General features: G+C 39.3%; 1 protein-coding gene across 3 annotated transcripts in view; it reads right to left on the bottom strand.

Moving 5' to 3' along the window:
- LOC113660092 (protein diaphanous homolog 1) overlaps window positions 1-13,892 on the bottom strand; it is a 115,206-nt gene that overhangs the window by 86,186 nt on the left and 15,128 nt on the right. For 2 of the 3 annotated variants that reach the window (XM_047819142.1, XM_027173336.2), the window contains exon 2: window positions 1,178-1,204. The exons of the other annotated variant lie outside the window; for it this stretch is intronic. In XM_047819142.1, the coding sequence (XP_047675098.1) occupies window positions 1,178-1,204 (27 nt within the window). The remainder of the gene's footprint in view (window positions 1-1,177; window positions 1,205-13,892) is intronic. 3 annotated transcript variants of the gene reach the window in all.

Genomic DNA, 13,892 nt, shown 5'->3' with positions numbered 1-13,892 from the left:
GAGTTATGCAACATTCGAGCCCAGTTTTTTAAAAAAAAAAAATTGCCGTCGGGTCGGACTCGGGTCTAATTTTTTCGGGTTTGTCTTGGGTCTGGTCTTTCTTTAAAAAAAAAATTATGCACATCGGGTTCGGGTAAAAAGTGCTTCGGGTCACTTCAGCCATCACGCAGACGCGCCATCACACAGACAGGCACACGCGCAGACAGGCACACGCGCAGACAGGCACACGCGCAGACAGGCACACGCGCAGACGCGCCATCACGCAGACAGGCACACACACAGACAGGCACACACACAGACAGGCACACACGCAGACAGGCACACACGCAGAGAACAGGAGCTCAGGCACATCTCTGCTAATATCATTGAAGTGTATATAACGTTGCATTCTGAAAGTTAATGCTGAATGAAATCTGTTTTATTGCTTACACCATGCATTAAAAATTTACACCATGCATTAAATTTCTTTTAAAAAGGAATACTCTAAACCTCCAATGCTTCTGTAGTATACATGGGACTACGGGGGAGGGGGGGGGTGTTTGTAAACTGCTTTGAACAAATCCTTATTTAAATGAATTATGTTGAATGTGTGGCGATATCAGCAATGGCAGCAGCACTTATCACTAATATTTCTGCATATATCTACAAAATTTTGCAGATAATCTGTTTGGGTTACAGAAGCAAGAGTTAAAGATACAAAGGTTGTAAAACAACAGCATTCCTTAACATGATGACTAGCCTGAACATGCACAGGAAGAAGTACTGTAGTTCAGTGAAGACACAAAAAGCACTGCTTCTAGTTATTGTTGTTGTTGTTGTTGTTGTTGTTATTATAGGTAGAGAAAACACTAATCTTTCAGAATGCAGCTTAAACACTGGGTGGGTCTGGGTAGCCCTCATGACAAACACAGGCATGTTTAAACACATGAAGCAGTGCTGCTAAACACTGCACACAGACCTACAGTCAACACACACAATATAGGAGGTTACAGGTTATTGGTGAAAGTGCAATGGGATGGTGGGGAGGGTTATGATGGTGAGGATGGTGATACGAGTCACACGTGCTGTTATATGTGGGAACAAACAGTGTCGGGGGGATGCCAAGCAACACAAACACACATACACAACATGTATGCATGTGTATAGGGTGAAAACATACAGTGGCTTATACACCTACCTCATCGGGAATGAGTCTTTTGAAGGTCTGTACAAAGTAGGGGAGAAAAGGAAAAGAACCAAAGTAATCATTTATCTTTAGAATTACAGGCTTTACATTATTGACTAAACCGAACAAAGAAAATTACCAATAAAGCAGTGATACAGCAGTTATCAATCATCAAGACATTTGGCAAAAGTGATTAGCAGCTGGAGATTGATAGACAATAGGAAAAGCGATATATAAATACAGAGTTAAACATAAGTAGGAAAAAATAATACAAAAATAATGGTGTAATATATTAAATCTACCACAAGAGGGCAGAGCAGCACAGCAAACTGACCATCAGCCTGTATACAATCTTGAGGGTAAAGGGAAACTGCTGAAGTGTGTGTGTGTGTGTGTGTGTGTGTGTGTGTGTGTGTGTGTGTGTGTGTGTGTGTGTGTGTGTGTGTGTGTGTGTGTGTGTGTGTGTGTGTGTGTGTGTGTGTACGCGTCTGTATGCGCAGAAGGTGATGTACACTTTAGCCTATAATGTTTTGTTAGAGTGGGAGTGGGACTAAGCTGTGGAGTGGGACTAAGCACCCGGGATGTGTAAATGCACTGTGTGACAAATTAAACAGCACATATTTTACTGTAGCGCCTGTCGATTCAGAATCAATGACTGTTTATCGCTAGTGATATTTCTGTAAAATATTGGCCAGTAAAACGCCTCTGTAAGCAAAACTTGCCTAATTGTGAAATTTTCAGCCTAACATTCTTATGCAAATTTTACAAAGCAATAAACAAAAAAGAAAAGCAGCATGAAAGAAAACATATAAATCAAAGAACAAAACTAGCTAGCTATCCATGTTAATACAGCAATTCTTGTTTTCCCTTTTTCTTTAAAATGAAATGTTGTACGAGTGTGTAAACATGACACTGCTTCCCGCCGTTTGCTGTGTAGTTTATGTAGCCGTCTGCAGCGTTTGCGTCCTTGGCCAGATTAATAAAACCATTGTGGTGTGAAAAGCAATCTAATCATGTCCATGGAGGAAAAAAAAAACATTTTCCCCTTACTAAGCAACCAAACGCACATCCAGATCTACTGCTCATCAGCACCTTGGTAGTTAGTTAGTTAGTTACTGTAGTTTACTGCCATGTCAGCTACTGAGGCTATCTTCATGGCAAGAACGGTTAATAAGAACTAAAATAACCTAAAAATCACAGGAATAAATATTGACAAATATAGACAACTTAAATTTAATTTTTTACATTAATATATGACAGAAACTCAAACTTTTTCCGATGAAACCTTGTAAAATAGCTCTTTAAATGAATTGGCCTCATAAAATACCCTTCTGTGGTCATTATACGCAGGACAGTCCAACAGAATGTGTTTGACAGTAAGGGGAATGCTGCAGTATGGGCACTGAATTGGGTCTTCTCTTTTCAGCAGGTATTCATGGGTCAGCCTTGTATGTCCGATTCTACATCTGGTTAAGATCATCTGATCGAATCTTGAGCTCGTAGGTATTAGAGACCTGGTAGTAATTTCAGGGTGTATTTCAAACAATTTGTTATTCCGGCACCTTGGTAAAGATAGTTATTAAAATTTGTATGAAAATGTCTGCACTTAATTACCTTAGAATGCAAAATAACAAAACTAAGTATTGGCACCTCTGCAAGCTCTAGCCAACATTAATAATTAGTTAAAAATAAAGATCTTCTTGTTGGCATTTAAATGTATATTTGGAGACTTGTTCACCCAAATGCTACTATGATTACATGATTATCTCGAAGAAATCTTTGCCTCTTTAACCACCCTGCTTACTGTAAACCTGTCAACTGGCATTTTCACAACAGTGGATATTTTCAGCTGATTTTTTTTTCACAGCTTTTGCCTGATTTATGAAGATCAACTAATTTAATTTGTGTATTATCTAACCTCCCTCTAAGGAATACACTGTAATGCGTTTTTTTTTTTACATTCTTTCAAATAACTTGTTTGACAATAAATCTATAAATATCCATTTATAAAAGCATAAGGAAACAGAGCAATTTTCTCAAAATGCAAAGGCGTTTTAGGAAAATCTTTATAAACAGGAAATGTCAAGGAAAGGGTGTTAATTCCTCCAGACACCAGAGTAATATTGACCTAAACTACTCCACATATATTACTATCTAATTAGCTTCCACCTTAAGGGCAAACATAGAAGAGTGTGTGTGTGTGTGTGTGTGTGTGTGTGTGTGTGAGTGAGTGAGTGAGTGAGTGAGTGAGTGAGTGAGTGAGTGAGTGAGTGAGTGAGTGAGTGAGTGAGTGAGTGAGTGAGTGAGTGAGTGAGTGAGTGAGTGAGTGAGTGAGTGAGTGAGTGAGTGAGAGTGAGTGAGTGAGTGAGTGAGTGAGTGAGTGAGTGAGAGAGAGAGAGAGAGAGAGGTACACAAACAAACCCATTCGTTTTTCTACATGAAGGACTTGCATTACTGTGCTGATGCTAAAGAGGCAATTACATGCCTGAAAGACGACTCGATGGAGACAGCAAAGAACTACAGGGCAATATAGCAAGCTCTCCATCTCCATTATTCACATACAGAGATTGGGAAAGCTCAACTAACCAACACACAAAAAAGACTTGGCCTGCATGACTCTCTTGAGATAATCACACAGGAAACACAGTGTGTGTGTGAAGAAACAAAGATGTTGCCATTAATGTATCTGAAAGCTGCATTGTGTATGAAGAGAACTTGTAGGAAGAAGAATTTTGCCGTATTTTCAATAAAAACTGCTTAATCATTGTGCAATCTTAATTCATTCTTTCAGACTGTCTTTATATTCTTATGTACTTTAGATTCACCTCACATAAAAGGATGAAATACTGTCTACATGTATATGGATATTTTAGAAAACTACGAAGAAGCAAAAATGTGATGTGTTCGCTATATTGCTCCTGGAGCCGCCACTCAGGCAGCACAAACTACAGCGAGAAGTCTCTTGTATTGGAAAGTCAACGTTAAATCTGACGAGTCTGAAAGGTTTTTTTAATCCATGTTCAATCCCCCCAAACCTACTGTGCACTATTTGTGAAAATGAGATCATCATATCCAGGATTAGTTGCCCCATTATTTGTTCTCTAAAATAACTCCAATCTATTTAGCAGATGTACTCACTGGAGATGGAACTATTAGCAACTACTTTGTTGTGCTTATCTAAAAGTGAATGTTTAAAAGCTGACTGATCGCTGTGGAATGCCTCAGTGTGAAACTGGCACATATCTGTACTAATCAGGGCTATTTCACATGAAGCAGCAGTCATGTTTCTGGAATGAGAGCGAAAGCAGACAGGCAACTTCCAGCTGTGGATCATCAGCATTCACAGCAACTGGGCTAGGTTCATTCCCTGGCTGCCATGGAGACAGCTGACTGTTGGTAACAGTGTGTGTGTGTGTGTGTTCTGGTGTTGAGATGATGTCAGGAGTCATAGCAGGACAGGCACACCCTTGTGAGCGGTAGGCCACTTCCTGTGCAAAGTTCTTACAGGAAGTCTCAAACTCACACACACAATTTACAGCATCACCCGATGCGTACATTCAACGGCTACTTAGTAGAACAATTACAGCATTTTAAACAGGAACACAATCTGCTGCTGCCAGACAATGCTTAACTGTACTAAAATATGTCCCTCGTGATATTATGCCCAATTCATCAGTATCAATCCTTCGAAAAGGAAAAACGACTAATTCATCTGTAATTATTCAATAAAAGATGCTGGGCAACGTAAGCATTAACATGCAGGGATGTAGGAATGTAAAACTGCTAAAAAGTGCAGTACAAAATTGACATTCTAATCCGTTAATAGAAAGTTTTCACTTTCTGGTTCTCTGTGACTTGACAAGCCATGTGTTTTCATCATATTAGAACAGTAACTGGTGACGAAACTACTGCTCACAGCTGCTATAATGCAACAGGGATTAAGAAGAACCAAATAGTTTCAGGGCCGTTTCGTAACATTGAACTATAAACTGATTAAAAAATAGCATCGTGTTCATTAATAAATAAATTGTATATATCAGCAAACTGCTGTGGATGAATAAAACATACTGGGATCTGTCGTTATAGCAAAACAATCAACTTCAGGCTAAGTGTTCAGCCAAATCACACCACACTGTCATGAGTGATTCCCGCATAAAACATGGGCCAAATGTTTCATTCCTCACTTATTTTATAAATATCATAGCCCATTGACAAAATCAGAGATTCTTTGCAAAAGGATACAAAGTCTTCAAAACCTTTTTGCAGAACTAAGTGGGACTGAACTAAAGCGCTACAGTATGCACACAGTATGGGCAAAAATACGTGTACGCCTGATCATTATTCTCATATGTGGTTCTTACTTCATAACGGTTACCACAATTTTAGAAGCAGAGTACAGTTTCAATTTCTGTGTACTTTAGCGTTACAATTCCCTTCACTGGAACCAAAAGGCACAAACCTGTTACAACATGACCGATGATGTGCCACATTTGGAAAAACATGAATGTGCTACACAGAGCCCTGCATCAACCCCAACTCAAGAAGCCTCCTCACCCAACATCACTTCCTGAAGTTACTAATACTCTTTGGGATGAATGAACAAACCCCAAAGTCACTGTCCTTTTATTAGAAAAGTCTAGAGTGAATTTTCTAATACTTTTCCAGAACCGCAGTAGGACCTTGTTACTGTTTCACTTTGTCTTTATAGTCCTTAACCTCACTCGATATAAATGCGTGCGAGTGCATGTAGTAATTCTGCAGGACTAAAGTAAAGTAGAAAGCGAAAGGAGGAGGGATGGCAAGAAGGAGATAAGGAGCAGCTTTACAGACTTACAGCCTACACATAATTGCACCGGGTGTTCTCTAAGGATGCATGAGTTTAGAGATCTTCCCTCTTTCTCTCTAGTATTCGAAGTCTTTTCTGTCTCCTGCATGACTGACCACCTGCCCTCTGCTTCATACACACACACGACACAGTATCAAAGTCAAATAAGAGTTATCAAAATGCATAAATAGCTCTCAGATATCAGAGTTTGTACGTTACAAGTTTGTACATTAAAATCAAAACTTCCTGTTGCCCCAACAAACTGCTTTCCAACCACACAGGTTGCTTATAACGTTACCACGACGACCTACATCACAGCTAACACGCGTCTCGGTTGTGTGCACGATTGGTAGCATGCATTCTCCACTAACTGCCACAAGTTATTGATCCAGGAAGCAGATTAATGAGTCAGAGGAGAATGATAAGTGAATGACTGAAGCCAAGGCAGGATCTGATCAGTGTGACTGCACTGAACGCAGCAGGACACACCGTCTGTAACCTGTTCACATGAGCACCATTACAACCTGCTATTCAACGACAGGTTCCACACACTTAGTCTCTCTCTGACACACTGTTGCACTCTGTTTCTCCACCTCGATTTATCGCTCTCTAAATCGTCGTCTCGCTTTCCATCTTACTTTAGCACTCTCTTTTATATTGTTTTACTTCACTATGTCTCTCTTTCTATTCTCCCTCTCTCTGTATCTCTCTTTTTACCATCCCGGCAATCTTTCTTTCCTTTTGTTCTCCTTTACCTCCCCTTACTGCTAGTCTGTCCATCTGTCGGTCTCGATCACTGACTCACTGACTCAAAAAAAAAAAAAATAACTCACTAAAACACCTTTTCTACCTGCAAAAATATAAAGTCTACAAAAACTATAAAAATATAAAGCCTACTAAACTAATCCTGAAAGAAGCAGCTCCTGTCCCAGCCATGAAAACTGAACTGGTCATCTCTACAAGTGTAAAGCCCCTACAAGGCAGGGCACAACAAAAAGGTCTAACATTGCATTAAAAAAAAAAAAAAAAAAAAGGAAGTGGAACCACACTGGTCATTTAGAGTATTACCAAATATGTGTGTGTGTGTGTGTGTGTGTGTGTGTGTGTGTGTGTGTGTGTGAGAGAGAGAGAGTGTGAGAGTGTGAGTGTGAGAGAGAGAGTGTGAGAGAGAGGCTGTCAAGACAAAAACTCTTCCGCTACTTCAACCCTAACCATGGCCTCCGGCACTGTCTCTCTCGCCACACAGGCTCTGTGTGTGCCCCCCCACCCCCACCCCACTATTCCCATCCTGCCCTCTGTATTACATATCTACAGTCTGCTAGAAGTTCAGAGATCTTACACATCTGACAACCTAAATGAAGTCCGGGCCCTCATGTAGAATCAGAATCCATGCATACAATGTCTGGGGGGTGACCAGACCTACGAAACAACTGGAAAAAATTCCAGAAAAAAAAAAAAACCTGAAGAACTCGTGAGTGTAAATAAACCTAACTATATCTTACCTCATTAGAAAAGTTAGAGGAAAATTATATAGCCCACTCATGCTCTATGTAAAATAGTTATTGCAGACATGCTCAGTTAATTCTTGTATAGTTAAGTATTCTTAAGATAAAGATGACTTTCTTTTATTATTTAAGCACCCAGGCTCATTTTTGCAAGAAAAAGCATTCTCAGCTTTACATGCTGGCTAACACAGAGGAGGGACAAGCTAAGATGCATCACGGAAAGATGTTTCGTTGCTTCCTTTGTTGCACCAGAGGTCCCAACTTTAAGCATGAGAAGTCTGACCACTAAGCATGAAGTGATGCACTAAAGCCACAATATATGACATATGCTGATGCAGGCTTCACAACATGATGTGTTTCTCAAACATTCTAGGTGAGAGTGGGACTTAAAGCGTAGCCCACTGGCATCATTTTAGCCCATGGTCAAGGCAAACACTGACACTTGTATACAGCAGTTTATACTTATACTGCTGATTAACAAGAGCTCTTCTTGTGGTTTTCTGTATTTTTATGTTTCAAGCTTGGTTATAAAGTCATTTTGGAAATTGTCTTCATTTCCCATGAACTTCCCTGTGCATGTTGTTGTTGAACACAATCGATTAGCTAATATAGTATAAAGTATTAGCTGATAATACCAGCTGACAGCCCCATGAAGCAGTAAGGAAGATACAGCTAAGGACCAGTAGCAGGCATGTTCAGGTCTGTGGTTGTCATCTAAGTGACGGTCACATGTTGCAACTGCACAAGCGTGACGACTGTGTGCTTGTGTCTCACTTGAATGACAGTTGACGGAAGGAAACATACTTTCAGCCTTGCTGCTCAAATGTTTGCAGTTGCTCTACATTGTTTTCACACAACTTTTTTTGTGCTGTCACTGATTTGCCTGTTCTCTAAGCTCAACCAAACAAAGACTACTTTTTATTTCCATAAAAACCCACAAAAATGCACATGGCCACTCAACTGGTTGAACACACACTTAATATTCTGCAGCCATATGTTCGAGACAAAGGCGCTTTTATATGATTGACTCTCATATCTATACACACCATTGTTTGCGGTTTTTACACTCAAATTTCGGACTCTGCAAAGGTCACACAGAAAGGTGTTAATCGGGATCTGATTCACTCAGCTGAGCTCCCACCGACACCTATACACACAGGCATGCGGTACACACATGACAACGAAGGCTCTCACACTGTGAAACACTCTTCAGGGTTTCATGTGGTTATTTCCTCTCCAGTCAAGTTTGGCTACAGCAGCATTTCACCTGCTGTGGCTTTCAAGACACATTAAATAAAAATAAAACATAAAAGACAAACTATCATATGGCTCTCTTTCTTTTCCTATTGTTAAACTCAGAAAACAGATTTCTGAATTCACCTCCATTCATGTGGACACTTTACACAACACAGGAAAAACAGAAGAGGGATCAAAGTTAACATTGGCACAACCCTTGAAAGCGTGGCTCAGAGGAAGGTAAGAGTGAGAACTGTGCTCTTGCTCTTCTGCAGAGAAAAAAAAAACATAATGAAGGAATGCTGTAATAAAAAATCTGACAAATATGCTTTTTCCTCTGTCTGGCACAACTAAAAACCTCTCAATGCAAAGTCGAATAGCATTATCGACAAGACAAAAGGAAATAAAAAACAGACACCGCTTTTGAGCGTCAACAAGGACAATAAATCTAACGTGGTGCAGTGTTCACAAGGCAGACCTGTTTCTTTGCAGCACAGTAATGATGCATAAATCTTAAGCTGAAAGCATGAAACAGAATCCAGGTGATGTTCGCCTCAGATTACTGATTTTACTGAGCTTACGAGTGTCAGTGTGAGATAGCTACTCGGCTAGCCGAGGTGCTATAAAATTTGTCTGCATCCGTTAATAGAAATGTCAAAGCACTTTTATGTTGCTTTAGATAAACGTAAATCTAGCGTGGCTTCTTTGGGATGCATTACCTGAGCAACAGAATACAGTAATCCCTCACCACTTCACGGTTCAAGTTTCACGGTTCAAGTTTCGCGGCCTCATTGCGTCACTGATTTTTCAAAAATATTCATCGAAAAATAAAAAGATGCCCAGGACGCCAGACAAAGAGAGAAACTCTCTCAGAGCCTTTGTACATACCCACGGGCACTCAGACAAGGCACATGATTGGTTCCCTGCGCGAGATCTGAGCTGATTGGCTGCGCATCATCGCATCCTCTCCCAGCTTCTTCCCTTGTTGTATCTCGCCACTCTTGTTCAGTGTCTCGGGTATTGTGTTCGAAATTAACTTTTCGTTAAGCCCTTACAATGCCTCCTAAGTGCCATGCCCCTGCGAAAGATTCCTCTAGTGAGCGCAAGAGGAAGAGCAAGATGATGACCATCAGTGTAAAGGTCAAACGTGGGACCAATCCTATTTCACAGATTTTCACCTATCGCGAGGGGTTTCCGTCCCCATTAACCACGATAAACGAGGGATCACTGTAGATCATTTTGGCCATATTGTGTCTGAATGATCATTTCTCAATATTAAATACTAGGTTATAGAAGTACTGAATTAACATCAGATTCACAGTTACACTTAACATCAGCATGGCTGTGATTAGCTATCACTAAATCACTGCCATGCTCATATTCAGTGTAACTGATACTGTGATACTGGTTTACTGTAATTTAAACTGTCTAGTCAAGGGAACATGGAATAATCATCAATCAAGGCCAGTCGAATCGACTATATAAAGAAGTGAAACTAGAGTTAGTAATACACCTAAAATTAAACTCTGAGGAGAATTAAGCTCCATTGCAGATTTGCACACTTATTCACTAAATATCCTGGTGCTGGGGACAAGGTGGTTAGTTGCTAGCACATTTGCCTAGCGTTTGGGTCTGGCATCTCTAAAGAATGTGAAATGGGTGAGTATGTGTACAAATGTCTGATAAGTTGGCACCCCATCAGGGGTCCCCTGCAATTGTAAAGAGTCCCCTAGGTTACAATAAGAAAACTGATAAACTATAAATCAACACAGATCAATAATTAGTTTATCTATGGTTGTATATCTGTAATCAAAGATCTCTAAAAGAAATAAATAGAACATAACTGCACTAATGTGATTTTCTGCGGTAATAAAGTGGACACTTGAAGAGGTTCATAGGAGCCATGTGTAGAGTCACTTCTAACTGAAGTGTTGAAAAACAATTACTACAAAGAGCACTTCTAAACTTCCATTAGCATTACTAAAAGGACCACTTCAAAAAATCTTGCTGATCTATTGGGTAATTGTGCATTGATTATGTGGGGTTATTTCAGGGTTATAGTCATGCTGGGTTTCCACATACTCTATTATGAATTTCAGAGTGCTGAGTAGCTTCTTCACCGATCAGAAGACCAACATATCTGATGCCCTTTGAGCTGGGAAGGGACAGGGTTATGTTCTTCAAAATAACTCACACAACTTACTTTTGAAAAGACAAACATTTTTAAAGAGCAATTTTAATAAATAGATAGTCAAACATTTGTAAACAAGTGTTAGGTTGTGATATATATACACACACATACACACACTCTCACTCACCCACCCCCACCGCTCTCCCACCCCTTGGGAACAACATGGATCCAGAGATCCTGAACACCTGTTACTGTCTGTGTTAAATTTCGAGTGGCTTCTCTGTGTCCAGAGGGGTTTCATCTAAGCTCTCTGCTTTTCTCTCATCTCAAAAAAACATCCAAACAGTTGAACTCACTATGCCACGTTGCCAATAGATGGGACAGTAAGGGAGTGTGGAGCGCTGCAATGGACTAGCACCCCACCTAAAGTCTATTTACACCCCACACCCAGTATTCCCAGGGTTGAACCCACAACCACCACAACCCTGACCAGGATAAAATTCAATCTGATGATGAATGAGCATTAGATTGTCTTTAGAAATTGTACAGGTAAATATTGCATAGTTTTTTCTTAAAACATTTCCTGTATGTTAACAAGCCAATATTATTATTGTTGTTGTCGATAACAATAAATCATCATCTCTTGTAAATGAAAACACTAAACAAAAAGGTATACGGGTTTGCTAAACCTAGAAATCTTTATTGTGACCAGCCTACAAAACTCTGAGGATTATAATTCTATTAGTAGCGTGCTGATTCGAATTGGTCAGACTTCTCTCAAATCTAATCAAAGCATATTGCCCTTGAATAGTATTAGCTACATGAAGCACTATCAAATCTTGAGCCATTTTAGGTTTATGGTTCCTACACAATGCTCTTTTCTGGACATAATGGATTACAGAGCGACATGATAGCATCCCAGGGCCATACAGCGTCATCAACAGTCAGCACTGGGATTTTCTTTTTAAATCAGAAAGTCAAATCTTTACAGAGGTATTTGCTTTTTTTTTTCTTTTACAGCATTATCCAGAGCAGCTTACGTTCATCTCATTCATATACAGTAGCTGATCGATTGAGGGTTAAGGGCCTTGCTCAGAGGCACATAAGTGGCAGCTTGATGGAACTGGGATTTGAACTCATGACCTTCCAATCAGTAGTCCGATGCCTCAACCACTGAGCTACTACAGTACGTCCCCAACTGAGGTAGATATACAGCAAGCAACACAGCACTAAGGAGATCAGAAGTTTGTGGAACCATGATGTAGCTGGTATTGTTTGGCTTTTACATTTTATTAAAATACCTAAATTGGTATGATGAATGGCAAAATCATCATCATACATTATCCAAACATTTAGGAATTTTCCCAGGTTGAAAATAACATTTGGAATAAGCAGATGCATTATCCACAAACACACACACACACCTGCTGCACTGTGTAGGACATCAGTAGATAAGTGGTAATCATACAAGTGGAAAATGTGAGAGTCAAACTGCATGACTGACAAGCTAATCCTGTTTAATCCACTACTGAAACACACACACACACACACACACACACACACACACACACACTATATGCATCCACGTATATGCAGATAACTGTATTCGTTCTTAGACAGAAACCTGGAAGGCAAATCTGGAAATCTCTTGTGCTCAATCACTCTCTCTCTCACACACTCACACACACACACACACACACACACACACACACACACACACACACACACAAACCAGCGGGACAGATAATCCACTAAACTGAGCAGAACAAATTGCGCTTCAGGGCTTAGAGTCTACATCAGAGGCTGATGTCAATAACACAAACACACACAAAAAAAAAAAAAGACAAAATCTTATAATGTTTGGGTTACTCAATAAATTAAACATAACTGATGATGATGATGATGATGGGTGAGATCAGAGTGTTATTTAATTAGATAATGTTTAATATTTGATTTCAATACTTGACTCTGAAGTATTGAATAATAAGTTCAGTGTTCAGGTTTTAACAGTCTGATCAAACACCGTGCACTCTAAGCTGTTCTAAGAAAGACGGAAAAAGTATTACTGCTGATAACCTTCTCAAATTGCTTGTCTTCCATGGAAACAGCTAATAGCTTGGCCAGGATATCATCTTGTCCTGGGTGGCCAGGCTACTGATTTGTCCGTTCTATTTATTGAATAATAAAGCCCTGAATATTGGTCAATTCTCCCATTAAGAGAGGTGGCTCTCTGGTAAAGCAGGTAATGTTTAACAGGTAAAATATCACCACGTGATGGTGGCCTGCTTAAGGACAACGTCTTTGCATGACATGACAGGTAAGGTTCACTTATATTTCAGGCATAAAGTACATCAAGGGATCATTCTTTAAAATCAGAAATCTGATCCAGTACCCATTCAGCAGCTAGTCCTGTTACAAATACTTGGTACAGGATGAGTTCATCACTAATTAATAGACAAGGTGACACTGACCTGCTATAGCCACAACTGTATACTAAATAAACATAGATACTGACTGACTTGTTACTTATCGGTTTAATTTCCACCCTTTGTTACAGTGACTAAGAATAAATATTATTTAATTTATATATATTAAAAAAAAACACATATACATATATATATATATATATATATATATACATATATATATATATATATATATATATATATATATATATATATATATATATATATATATATATACACACACACACACACACACACACACACATTTGTGATAAATCATTATGATCAAAAATGTTTCTTAGCATTTTAGTCTTTTTGTGTCAGATGTGAAGAATACCTACGACACGAGTGACAAAGCAGCATAACAATAAATCACTCTCCATTTTTGTCAAATGAAGATTTTATCAAAAACAACAACCCCAGCACACACAGGGACAAAGAAAAGCCATGCAAATATCCACTAAGAAAAATATCTATGCAAATGTATAAGAAAATGGAAAACCTGCTCAAAAGGTACATACTCAACCTGATGCATATTCACTCAAATCTGCAGCACCACTGCATT

This window comes from Tachysurus fulvidraco, chromosome 10 (genome assembly GCF_022655615.1).
Source record: "Tachysurus fulvidraco isolate hzauxx_2018 chromosome 10, HZAU_PFXX_2.0, whole genome shotgun sequence".
NCBI lineage: Eukaryota > Metazoa > Chordata > Actinopteri > Siluriformes > Bagridae > Tachysurus > Tachysurus fulvidraco.
The sequence above is the reverse complement of the archived record's forward strand: the minus strand, read 5'-3'. Positions and strand labels throughout refer to the sequence as shown.